The 14,073-nt window shown below is 43.1% G+C and overlaps 1 protein-coding gene across 1 annotated transcript in view; it reads right to left on the minus strand.

Annotated features, from left to right (window-relative positions):
- Positions 1-5,628: 5,628 nt before the first annotated feature.
- The window catches only part of ccdc138 (coiled-coil domain containing 138), a 133,777-nt gene continuing 125,332 nt past the window's right edge, over positions 5,629-14,073 (minus strand). The window contains exons 14-15 of the mRNA XM_078545557.1: positions 8,383-8,521; positions 5,629-7,646 (exon numbers count right to left, since the gene is read on the minus strand). Of these exons, the coding sequence (XP_078401683.1) occupies positions 7,466-7,646; positions 8,383-8,521 (320 nt within the window). The 3' untranslated portion in view covers positions 5,629-7,465. The remainder of the gene's footprint in view (positions 7,647-8,382; positions 8,522-14,073) is intronic.

Consider the following 14,073-nt stretch of genomic DNA (forward strand, 5'->3'; position numbering starts at 1 on the left):
CTCTCAGAATTTAGAGCCTCGGCACGGGTGTTAATCATTTGTACATAATGTCCACTATTGTCAATAAACTCTCAAGAATGTCTCCCTGCCTATGGCTCCTTGTTCTGATGAGCAGTGTTCTTGTCACTCAGATGTGAAACCTTTCTGCACAAGATAAAAGGCAAGTGCCTCAGTCCAGAGCCTCTTCCCTGTGTGCTGTGCAGCCTTCAAACCACAGTGATGGTCCAGCCTCACACTTCCTGGAAACATTACTGATGCATGTGCCTCGGCATGCTGGTCATTGCTGCCAAAATGTAGTGGGCAGGCGCCACAGAGTTCTCTCATACTCTGTGTACTCTCTCAGCACCTTTAAGCTGAGGCTGGCCCCCATCACACCAGCATCTGCGACCAGTGATGCTGTGCACCAGCTCCTGAAGCGATGAGGTGCTGAAGGCAGACATAGCATCAGATGCATGGCTGCATCTCTGAGATGGCTCTGATCATGGAGTGCAAGCGAGCTGCCCTCAGCTAGACAGGAGTCAGACATTCTCAGAGGCCATGTGAAGGTCTATGCAGTGTCCTCACTTCATGTTGTCATCATCCTCCTGTGATCAAGTGACTATTAGGGCCTCCATTGCATCTCCATGACAGGAGCATTCTCTCAGAGGGTATTGGCGCTGAGATAAGCCAGACAGGACTCAAATGTTCACAACTGCGATGTGAGGATCTACGGGGCACCTCACTGCATGTTGTCATCGTCCTCCACAAATGCGGCAGCTATGAGTGCACCTGCCTCCTCTAACCAGTGCGAGAGCCTCATCCCCGTCGTTGTCACCACCAAGGACCCCCTCACCCTCATCCCCGTCAGCGTCCTCCTCATCAGAGGAGACATGGAGCTCCTTTATCTCCTCCTCAGCCAGCTCCTCACCCCGTTGCAGTGCCAGGCTATAAAGGGCGCAGCAGATAACAACGATGCGTGACACCCTCTGCGGACTTTATTGCAGGGCTCCACCAGTCCGGTCCAGGCACCGGAACCACATCGTCAGCATCCTGATGGTCTGCTCCACCAACTTGTGAGCTTCTGCATGAATCACATTATAGCATTGCTCTGCTGCAGTCTGAGGCCGCTGCATGGGCATCATCATCCACGGCCTCTGTGGGTAGCCCTTGTCCCCTGCAGCCTCTGTGGACCCTGGAAGGCTGCAAGGATCTGTGAATGACTCAGGATGTAGGCGTTGTGCACACTCCCTGGAAACCGTGCACATACCTGCAGGATGTGTTTCAGGTGGTCGCATACCAACTGCAAGTACAGTGAGAGGAAGCCCTTGAGGTTGATTAAGTCCACTGAGTGTAGCGATGGAGACCTGAGCACCACGTGAGTGCAGTCAATCGCACCCTGCTCCTGTGGGAATCCTGAGATCAGGGTGAATCCAATGGCCCTTGCATCCTGGCTGTCCCGGTCCTGGGCAAAATGCACAAAGTCGTGTGCCGTGGAGAAGATGGCATCTGTGACCTCATGGATACATTTGTGGGTGGTGGATTGTGAAATCCCACAGTGGTCACCTGTGGATCCCTGAAAGGAGCCACTGGCATAGAAATTGAGCACTGCGGTCACTTTCACAGCCACTGGCAGTGGATGCCCTCCATGTCCCCTTGGCACCAAGTCCTGCAGTAAATGGCATGCGCCGTCATTGGCGACACTGGTTCTCAGTCATCTGCAGGAATGGCAGGTGGCATCTATAGACCCAGGGTATTGCTAGGCGCCAACCAGCCACAGCTCGCTGACGCTCCTGGACACCATGTGCGGGAGCCCCTGCTGCCCCTTCTTCATGAGGTTGCTGCTCCTGCCTTTGTGCGGCCAGGTGCCTCAGTCGCTCTCTCCTCCACCTTCTATGGTCTCTGTAGGCCATCAGACATACAGCTAGGTCACCAGGATCCATGATCTTGAGGTAGTCCTCCTGCAGCATGGTTATCATGGCTGCACTTAGCACCCTTCCTGGCGCTGTATGAATGCCCCTTAATGCTTCCCGGAGAGTGCTGGTTAACCCTCAGATGGCCAGAGATGATTGTGCTGCATGGCTGCCCTGTCAACCTGCGACATGGGGACACAGGTCCAAACCAGGATGCTGAGATTGCAAGGGGCTGTGAGTGCCTCCAGCAGTGACTGCTACATGGCCAGCATTGGCGAGGAGATTGTATGTGTGCAGTCCAACTGCTCTGCTGTCCAATAAAGTGCCGGGGGAGTTGTGGCCGGGGCGGGGGGGGGGGGGGGGGGGCAGTGGTGGCGGGGAGGCATGGAGCGCTTGGTGGCCTTTTGGTGCCTCAGTGATGCTTGCATGGGGAGGCAGGCTAGGAGTCTGACCCCAATCATATCGATGTGGCTGCACCTGATCTTAGTTGCAGAGGCATTGCAGTTTATACAGGTGTCCCTAACGCGTGGCCATTTCCCTCACTTACCCTGCCTCCCCACTCCGACTGCCTGTGCGCGGGATACAGTGCCAAGGCAGCACCTGGCAACCCCCCCACCTCCCCAGCTCAGCAGTCACCTCCGAGGCTGGCCAGCACTTGCCCCCTGTCATGAAGCTATTAATGCATAATATTTTGGAAAATATTTTTCTTTTAATATAGAGTTTTAGTCTGCACGTGTGCCTTAATTGGATTAAAGTCAGCTAGTCCGGGTGCTTTGATGTGCACTAGTTTTGATATGTAAGAGAGATAGCTTGCATTTGCATTTTTTGAATAGAGCATTCAAGAAGTGGGGTGAAAATGGATACCTTTCTAGCAGCTACCAAGCAATATGTATATATTACTAATAATGTTAGTACTATGAAAGGGGTTTTATTGTTAGAGAGGTTTAGTTCAGAGGTTGTTGATACAATGAGAATTAACATTCAATAGGGCTGGTAGGTATAACTTCAGTAGTTTTCAGGTTTGCAGAGCAGAGGCAATGTAAGATCAAAAGGCAGCTGCAAACCTCCAACTGGCTCCACAGCAACCAAAATGAAAGAACCTCATTTTGAACTTGTAAGGTGAAAATGCTTTGCCTAGTGTTTGGTTAAGTCTATGGGTTGCTGTTGCCTTAATGGAGATTAGTTTGGGAATTTGTTAAAAGTTATGATAGTAGTAATTTGTAGCCATGTGTATATATATTTAACCTGTGTAAATTAATAAAATGTTTCACTTAATTTAATGTAAAACCTCGAGAATTGGTGGTCTGATTCCTGAATTTAGAGTCGCATCTCAAACATAACGCTTAAAATTATAGGTTATGACAGTTGTTTAAAGTTTCCCTCTTGGATTTTTAAGTAACTCCGCTTTACCAACTGCATCAGTCATAATGCCCCCAGACCTCCCCAACCCCTCAGCAATCACCTCCAAGGCTGGCCTACACTTGCCCCCAGACAACCCCCACCCCTCAGTGGTCGCCTGTGGGGCCAGGCACCAGTTTCCCCGGCCTTCCAGGGCCTGTAAACAACAGGTGAGTTGTGGAGAATGCTGCTGCTCACTCACCTCAGCTTCTCCAAAGTGAAGGCTGCCAAGTGCACGTTGCCTACTTGCTGTTGTGAAACACGTCGGTGTGCTTTCCTCCCGACATGGACAGACGATACGGTGGGGTTCCAAGAGCTTGGCAGGATGGCCTTTTAATTACATGCTAATGTATTACAATTAACTCCCCGCCGACTGTGGCGGGAAACATGGCCTGCCGTTGGCAGGCTGAGCGGAAGGTCGCGGCCTGCCTTCATGCCGTCGTGAAGTGGGTCCCGCCATACTTTCTGCGCATGCCACCTATCACACCAGCAATCAGCGGGCTCGGAAAATTCCACCCATTTGTGTTTTTCTATCACCAAGAGCTATAAATTATTTCACAGGCTTTGTGTTGTGAGGGAAGTCTTTGAAAAGGCAGTGAGGGCTGATCTCCCAGCATATGCTTGAATAAAGACCTTGGTTACTGGAACTCTCAAACTCGAGTAGTCTCATCTTTATAACACAACACAGGTTTCTTGTATAGGTTCATAGAACCATAGAAAAGTTACAGCACAGGAGGAGGCCCATCTTATCCATGCCAGCCCGAGAACACCCAGGTGCCCTTTCTAATCCCACCTTCATGCGCCCGGCCCATAGCCCTGCAGCTTACAGCACTTTAGGTGCAGATCCAGGTACTTTTTAAAAGAGTTTAAAGTTTCTGCCTCTACCACCAACTTGGACAGTGAATTCCAGACTCCCACTACCCTCTGCGTAAAAAAGTTCTTCCTCATGTCCCCCCTACACCATCTGCCACTTATCTTGAATCTATGTCCCCCTGGTTCTAGAATTCTCCATCAAGGGAAACAATTTTTTCCTGTCCACTCTATCTATTCCCCTCATAATTTTGTACACCTCAATCAAGTCACCTCTCAGCCTTCTTTGTTCTAAGGAAAATAACCCCAACCTATCCAATCTCTCCTCATAGCTACACTTTTCCAACCCTGGCAACATTCTTGTAAAACTCTGCACTCTCTCCAGAGCTATTACGTCCTTCCTGTAATGTGGTGACCAGAACTGCATATAATACTCCAGTTGTGGCCTCACCAGTGTTTTATACAATTTCACCAGTGTTTTATACAATTCAGTTTGAAAGGTTCTGCTAGAACATCAAATATCATATCTCACTCATTGGCCTATGTGAGATCACATAGTGAGTTAAGAGGCTATTTGGTCATGCTGGATGATATAGCCAAGATGGAGCCTATCATCGTCCAATATCCACAATTGTATACTTTATAGTAGGAGCCTTGGACATCATTTTTTTTATACCTACTTCCACCATTTCAATTTTAGTTTTGCTGGTATATAACCCATGCACCATTAATATTGGAACAGAATCTGTGCCCAAGAACACAATTATGGTGTTTTCGAATTACAGTGTTAAATCCTAATTCAGCTTTGACAAAATGTCACTGTAATTTTTAGTGCTGGAATTTATCACTGAAAATTACAACTTGGCCTTTGCCTCATCATTGCTTATAAGCATAATTACAAACGTATTTTGTTCTTAATCATTTTGGCAGCAAGTACAGGCATCAGTGAATGGTATAAATTGGGAGTAGGCATGCCCTTTCACATTCATGCTACAAAAAAACTCAACTTAACATCTGTTGAAGTGCTGGCACTAGTAACAAAACAAGTGAAGTGCCATGTTTACTTTCATAAAATGACAGAGGGACTAATTAGAAGGCCGCTTGTTGGCTTTAAGTGTGTAGCACAAAACCGGTCGAAACATTTCCAATTTACTTTGACACTGAAAATGCCCTCTGCTCTTTACCAAAAAAAGTCTGTAAACCTAGAACATAAACAAGACAACTGAAAAGCAAATCTATTTTGAATTCCCCAATAGTTCAGTGCATAATTGCACCAAGTGGTGTGGCACTCGTTACCAAGACTCGGAAAGTAGAAACTTCCAGTTCTTGTTTGGTGTTTGGTTAATTATTCTTAGCCAGGAGAGTAGTGGTGTTATGACCAGGTGAGAAGGGGTGGACTGGCTTCCCTTTATTCAACCTTCTTGGTTGGTCACAACAAAGATTTAAGTTTCCTTTTCATGTGGATATGCTCTTTTCCAAATCAGAATGTAATTAATTATTTAAGCTGTGAGCAATAAGGAGCCGAACAAGATTTTCTTGAGTCAAAGAAAGAGCAAGTTTATTAACCCCTAAACCCAGGAAAAATAATAAAAACGTGACATCAAGCATTTGGCCCTCATGCAGTCAATAGGGTCCACACACATACGGGTATCAGAATAAGGGGAGTTAGAGTCCTATAAAAAGATAAAAGAATATACAGTTAAGTGTCCCTTGATTGTCTTTTTTTAAAATGATGTGGCTGATTTAGGTTAGCTGATTTCTTGAATGCAGTCAGATAAGGAAGATGTTGCAATTTTTACGAGATCTTGGTTTGCTGGTAGGTTTCTGGTAGAGTTGACTTTTCAAATTGGGTGACACGCTTATTCCAAAAGAGAGAGGGGAGGGAGAGATAGCCCTCAGCTTCTATCCTCTGCTGAAGACTTTCTTGACACCACCTGTGTCACTTGTAATCTCTCTCTAGTGGCTGGCAGCCTTGCCTCAAAATACTTTATCCATTGTGTATTTCCAAGAGGTTTTAGGTTGGTGTGTCTGTTTCTGTCTGTCTGGGCAGTCATTGTTTCAATAACCAATGCTTTGCATTTTTAATGTCTCTTCCTGAGGTGGTTATGAGTTGCGATGGGTCTCTGGATTATAGGAAACGTCTCTCTCTTCGCAGTCCAAGAAGGGTGATTTGTTGGTTTCTCATCTCTACCTTTGAATGTGGCCTTGCATTTTTAAGACGTTTACTGTCTCAGTTCAAATTACAAAAGTTCCAGTCAGTTGAAAGTTGAAAAATCATACTTTCAAAAATAAAGTGGCATAGCCTCGTAACAATGGAAATATTAAGAGTGGAATATCAACTGGTTAGAAGTCTGCTCTTAATCAGTATTCAGTGACATACTATAATATTTATTACAGAAATGGAAGATAACATGTAATGGTTGTAATGACCCTCAAGGTCAACTAGGCCACTGACATTGTCTGGGATCATTAGAAAATGGTTATTTTGATGAGGCATGGCTGTCTGCTGTTCATGAAATTATATGATGACATAAATAATTAGAACCAGAAGGGGGAGGACAGGAAAGTGAATTTTGATGCACTCCAGAATTTTACTTGGCACACAATAACTTATCATTTAATGTGGCAAATACATTTAACCAGAACCTTTGGAGGAATTAACTAAGAAAAGTAATTGCATTGGACTGCAGCAGCTCAAGAAAATGGTTCATCATCCTCAAGAGCAAGAGAATGGGCAATAAACGGTGGTCTTGCTAGCGACGCCCACATCCCACGAACAAATAAAATAAAAATGTGTACCTTTCCATGTCTTTCAAAATCACCTTATACATGGAGCTTCACATATGAACCGCCTATGGAGCGCAGTGGCTATAATATAGGCAAACGTAGCAACTATTTTGCATCAGCACCATCCAACAAATAGTTCATCTGCCTTGGTCACATTGGTTGAAGGAGAAATGTTGGCCAGTACACTCTGCTCTGCTCCATCCTGAACAGGCAAACAGAACTTTGATTTAATATCCCACTGAAAAGGTAGCAGCTCTCCCTTGGGTTTGTACTGGAATGTCAGCCCAGATGAGTTCTTGGTGAGAGCCAAATGCACAATCTAACTCTCAGGTATGAAATGATAACAGCTGACATATAGGAACAGTACCTCAATAGCTTAGAGGTAAAGTTTTCACTTCCCTGAAGCAAATTAACTTTTCCAATTGATTTGGTTTCAAATAAAAATATATTAAACATGCTTTTGTGAAATGTAACCAAGTACATGATCTGTGAATTATTGGTAAGTTAGACCCAGAAAACTCACCCAGTAATGATAAAAATACAAAAACCAGCAGAATGTTTTAGCCTCAAATGGTAAATATTTACTGCTTTGAATGGCTGTTGCCCAGATTACTGGCCAAAGCAGTGCCTTTTGTTATGCCTAGATTAAACAGAATAGACTGCAGGTTGATAACCAAGAAAGTGTGCTCTGGATCTGTAGTCCTGTGTAACTCTTGAATCAGGATGTGGATAGTGAACAATTCAAATAGTTTCTTATTACTCCTGTAAAGAAAATATACATTCCAATTAGTCTCTTTGTCCAATAGCATTACACTTTATCACTGGGCGCTTAAACAACAAAGTCTTGGGGCTGGTCCTCATCCAACAGAGACATTAAATTTGCTGCTAAAAGCTGCAGTCATAAACTGCAATTGATTTAAATTGGTGTTTTAAAAAGAGCAAAGCTAGTTCTCCAAATGTAAGTTGGTTTTCCTTTTTAATTTTTTTGGCTTTAACGAGGATCATTTTGACATCTTCTCTCCTACTCATAATCTGGGCCAGAAGATTAATCTCAAATACTGCAATTACTTGCCTCAGCTTCAGTGCACAGAGTTTGATTTTAAAAAAGAGATTCTATAAATAACAAATTGTGTTTGCTTAGGTATCATGCACATAATGTGATTTGGGGTCATCTTAAATCAGACAAAATGTTAAATATTATAGTAGGCTTCATGATTAAAGTTGCCCACAATATTAGGGAAAACATTAAATAACTGGGGGAGAGAACTGGAATATAAGGTGCCCAAACCCTTCCATGCATATGGGGGTCCAAGAAGTAATTCCTTTTTTGTGAAGTAGTTTTAAATGTTAGTGCTAGATATCATACTCACATTGAAGAACAATTAACGTTATAAATAAAAGTCAAGTTAAATTATATTAAATTACGCATTTGTTATTTATATTATACTTTGTACATGGCAATATTTCAGTCAATTCAGCAAAATGTAATTTTTCGTACTTTATTTTAGAGAGTTTCTGTAGGATGATGCTCAGTTTCTCTAGTATTTGTACCTCCAGTTTAGAGTTTCTCAGAAGCATGGAACAAGTGCGGAACCATGTCTCATTGCTGCATGCCTGCAGGAAACGCTGCAAATATCCTGCACAAAAACAAAGAAACTTTGATACTTACAGTAACACATGTTCCTTGTTTCATTCCTTCCCATTTAAATTTTTATAGGATGCAATGATTTTGCAGCTTTTCAATAGTGCAAAATTTCTTATTGTGTAAAGCTGCAACAAGTGTTTCTTCTTTTACCCTCTTTAATAATAAATTAAAAGTTGACCACTTGAACTAAACCATCTGTTTCTATTTAGTGCCCTGTCCTTGTTCTGTTTAATGGTATATAATTGAATTCTTCTGTTCTTCATAAAATTAAGCATTGCATGACCATGAATTCAAAATAATTTTAAAAACTCAATTATAATTCAATGGAAATAACTGCTTGTACTGCATGTGCTCTTATGAACATTCTAGTACATTTGTAAAATATTACAAACCAACTTAGAACCAGATTTAAAACAAAATACTGTGGATCCTGGAAATCTGAACTAAAAACAGAAAATGCTGGAATTACCCAGAAGGTCTGGCACCATCTGTGGAGTGAAAAACAGAGTTAATGTGTCAGGTCAAGGATCTTTCTTCAGAACTGCAGGAGGGTGGGAAGTATGGCAAATATACCCATAGTCTGTTTGCCATCATTGTGTCTTATCAGTGATGAGAAAGGTGGCGGATGGCATGCCCACCCAGAGTCCAATGGTGCCACTTAAGTGGCCTATTGAGAGCCTCTTCCCATCTCTGCTGGCAATTTCCCAGTGCTTGGGGATCTCCTGCTGCATCAGGAGACCAGCTAGCACTCTTTGGTTCATGGAGGGGCCGCCCCTCAGCCATGGTTTCCCCTGCAGTATTGGCGTTGCCTGCGCTCAATGACCATCACTTTGTAAAGGTCTGCCTGACTTGCCCCAGTGCCCCCCAGACCCCACTTACCTCATCCAGCAGATACAGCCCCAGCAGTTACCACCACTAGCAATGGTGCTACTGAGCTGTTAGACCTCTGATTGGGCTGGCAGCTTTTGTGGGGGTGGAGGGTTGGAGCGACTGTCTTTAATAAGGATGGCAGCCCTGGTGGCAGCCATAGCCACTTAATTTACTGCCGACAACAAAGTGCAGTCCCAGGTTCTGCTGACTGCCGAAGTAGGTTTGCCTCCTGCTTTTATCCCTGGCGGCAGGATTCCTGCTGCCTCCATAAAATCTAGCCCAATGTTACAAAAGTGGGTAAGTGGTACTGAGCAATGCACTCCTGAACTTAATTACTGACTTCTGCTAAATTAACTAGCATCCACTAGAGTGGTAGTGAGGGCACTACAATTTACAGAAGGAGATCCAAGCTATGGAGAGAAAAAAATACGAGGACTCCAGTTCACGAACACTAAAAAGCTGTACTAGAACTGTACATATAGGGGCCGAGGATCAAACAGCCAGGACCGCACTTACAAAAAAATGGGACTATGGGCGGAATTGCATTTTGGCGGCCTTTCTTTTAGTTTATGTAACAGTATTAGCAAAAGTTTTAAAAATAAATCTGTAATCTTAAAAGCTTTTTATAATTTATTTTTTAAAAAGTGGGAATGATGCAAAATTCAGTTAAATTCAATTTTGTTCAAATAGTAAACAATATAAGTCAGTAAAATAACATAGCTGAGAGACCAAAAATCTAAACATTAAATTACTAAATGGAAATAAATAAAATACTTTCTTCCCTAAGACTGCAAGACACAGAAGTTGACTTTGTGAATCTTTGCTGCTGTAATCTCTGATATTGCTCGTGACAGTTTATGTTTTGATCCACATCATTCTTGATCTACAGGATGGCTAGCAAAGGTAGCCTGTTGTCTCCCATGGTCAATCGCAAATATGTTTTTACGAACTGCAACTTAGATAAGATCTGTTCGCTGGAACATCTGTTAACTGTGTGTTTGGGAAATTGTTATTAAGTTCATTGTTGTAAGGAAATTGTAGATATGCTTGAGGAGCACTACAGTTTGTTAGAGGTAGACTTGAGATAGCCAAGTTCTCTGGAGAGGTCAAAGACATTATCAGAACTCTCTCCAGATGTTAACGCCAACAAAGGTCCTTACAATGTGTCATTACAGCTTCTTTCACAGGATGTCTGCATCGTTGGCTAGGCCAACAATTGTTGCCTATCCCTAGCTGTCCTTGAGAAGATGGTGGTGAACCGCCTTCTTGAACTTCTACAGTCTAAGTGGTGTAGCTACACCCACAATGCTGTTAGGGAGGGTGTTCCAAGATTTTGACCCAGTGATAGTGAAGGAATGGCGATATAATTCCAAGTCAGGATGGTGTGTGTATTTAAGGGATAGCAGCATGCCATCACTAGTGGGGAAGTGTGTCATGTGATGACTGAGACTGGATCACATGACACACTTCCCCTCTGGTGATGGTAAGCTGCTATCCCTTAAAGGCATATTACAGCACTGAAGACACAGAGCCAGGGTAGTGCTCAAGGTAAGCAGACAGATCCCTCGTGGTGAGATTGCAGTGCATAGCCTATCAGTTCTGACGTACTATGTGAATTCAAAATTTTTAAACAGTGTACAGAGCTATGGTTTCTTGATTCCAGTGTGTCTGAACCAGACAGGCAAACCATAAAAATTCACCTAGTAACTGGGAATAAAGGTCTACATGTCAGAATTAACAGAAGAAGTGCTAAAGGATCCCCAAAAGATATGGACTATATTGGAGGACCGGTTCAGAATCAGGTTAAGTTTCCATATACATCAGCTAGAGTTCACGTCATTTGACAACAGTGTACATAATCCATAAACCACTTTGTCAGCAGATGCAGAGAAAAGGGTACGTACTGTGATTTTTCAGATACAGAGCTAGCAGACAGAATTGTCGAGTTGCTGATAGCATCCATTCCCCATGGCAGAATTCCAGAAAGATCTGCTAGACAAGACCAAATCATATAGCATCGAAGAACTACTCAAGGATGGATGTAAGTATACGACGTGATCCTCGCAGGTCGACGAAATTTGCAGATCCTAAGCACAACCCCAACTATTGACGCACTTACTAGAACACCTAAACCGAGCAAGACATGTGGAATGTATGGCCTTCTGCATGCACAGCTTTCCAGTAATTCTGCAAGGCATGTGACAGAAAAGACCATCGGCAGTGACAGTGCACTAGAATAAAGGCTGATGCAGCTACAAAGAGCTGTGCACTGATCCAAACAGACTGCACCCCATTTGAACGAAACTGTTTTCAACAACTTCCCTTCGGGCTATCTCACATGGACCACATTACATGCACTGTGCCAGGATGCATGTGTATTGCCGATGAAATTGCCGTTGTGGGAAAAACAAAGCAAGAACATGACCATAATATGCACTTACTGATGCAAGCAGCACATAAAGAAGGACTGGTGTTCAACAGTCTGAAATGTGCCATCAACGTGTAGCAGGTCAATTTCTTCAGTTACATTTATTCCAGTGCTGGCATATTTCCAGATTCAAGTAAAATAATTTAATTTCTCGTCTCCATACATTTCCAATTTTGCTCAAAAACCTTCATCACTAAGGAATTGTTGAGAAAGGATGTGCCTTTCCTGTGGCACGAAGACCACCAATACCTCTTCGAAGTCCTGAACCACTCATTATCAGAAGCATTGAATTTGCAATTTTACAATCCGAGGGAAACAACTACTCTGGAGCTGGATGCCTCACAGAAAGGCCTGGGAGCATGCATACTACAAAAAGGCAAACCGGTTGCATTTGCTTCAAAATCTCTGTCCGTATTGCAATCCAACGATTCCAATGTTGAACAGGAAACATTAGCTTTAGTGTTTGGAATCATGCGTTTTTATAACTATCTATTTGGCAAAAGATTTGTGGTAGAGACCGACCACAAGTCACTGGAGATGATTTGGCGAAAATCATTGACTAATGCAGTACCAAGATTGCAACATCTCTTGATAAAGATTTAAGGTTATGACTGTGAGATTAGGTAAAAGCCAGGTAACTTGATGGTTATATCGGATACACTTAGCAGATTGCCTAGCCCAGCAAAAACAGAAGGTATATCCTTAAATCTATAAGTTGACTTCATTGACATCGAACTTGAAGATGTTCTCCAAATTGAGCTGCTACAAAAAGAAATGGCAAAAGATTCCACACTAGAGAAATTGTGGAAAACCATCATTGCCGGATGGCCTGATTCAATCAGCATGTCCATGAACACGAAACCATTTTGGCCTTACCTGGATGAGCTAGGCATCTCCGTGGGAGTCATTTGCAAAGGCAGGCAGGTCATCATACCAGAATCTTTGCGACTTGATATTCTTCACCAACTTCATCGCTCACACATGGGCATAGGTCAGATGAGAAGACTCACAAGACAGACAATCTATTAGCCGGGTATGAACAATGACATTAAAGCTGTTGTCAAGAAGTGAGAAGCAGGTCAAGAGCATATGCCAAGTCAGCTCAAAGCACCACTGATTCCGCATAAAGCTCCTACCTATCTTTGGTCCAAAATTGCATCCAACATCTTTCACGTCCATGGCACTGACTTCATCGTCATTGTCGACTACTTTACCAAGCACCACATTATTTGACAATTGCACAATACATCAAGCGCAACTGTTGTGCACACTCTAGGTGCTATTTTCAGTTTATTTGGTATGCTGAGATCATTACGAATAACGATCTGCAATTTATTTGTAAGCCATGTCAGGATATCTGTGATAAATGGAATATCGATCATACTCCCCCTTCTCCTCATTACCCTAGATCTAACAGCCTGGTTGAAAGAATGATTCACATGGTGATATCCCTAATTCTCAAATGTAGAGACCAAGTAAGATCTACACATTGCAATGTTACATCTGAGAGCAATGCCTTTAAGTGCAACTATTTCATCATCTGCACAGCTCATGTTTGGTAGATCAGTGCGTATCAATTTACGTACTCTTACCCATTCTACTCTCTCAGAAACTAAAGGGCAACTTTTGAAACAGCAAGAGAAGATGACCAATGTGCACGATAAAAATCCGTGTACAGAATTGCCAAGTTTAGAGCTGGGACAATGAGGTTTCATCCAGGATTCCATAAAAGGTACATGGCAAACCAGCCAAGGTGACAAGGATCTGTTCAGAACCAAGGTACTATGAAGTCATTACACACAAAGGCGCAATGGTGAGGTGTAACTGAGGACAAATCACATCCATTCCAGCTCCTCAACCACTGGACAGCCCTATTGCATCGGGAACCAGATCCTAAATGCAACTAAGAACAACATCCAAGAATGACAACCCCACAGATTACTGCGAGCATTTAAATAAACCTCCTGACAAGGTTACCATTACAAGATCTGGGCGTAAAAGCAAATTACCTCCACGCTTTAGAGTCTCATAGATTTATCTGTTCTATACACTTATGTAATGGTAACTAAGCATGAACCTGAATTATTAATAGTTATACTTCTTTGGAAGGGGGAGAAAGAAAGTGGGATGTTGTAATATGCTTTTAAGGGATAGCAGCATGCCTTCACTAGAAGGGAAGTATGTCATATGATCCAATCTCAGTTCCACTTTGGCCTGTGAACAGAGTGCAGCACACATGGCTTTGC

The sequence above is a fragment of the Cetorhinus maximus genome, chromosome 7, assembly GCF_964194155.1.
Source record: "Cetorhinus maximus chromosome 7, sCetMax3.hap1.1, whole genome shotgun sequence".
NCBI classification, from domain to species: Eukaryota; Metazoa; Chordata; class Chondrichthyes; order Lamniformes; family Cetorhinidae; genus Cetorhinus; species Cetorhinus maximus.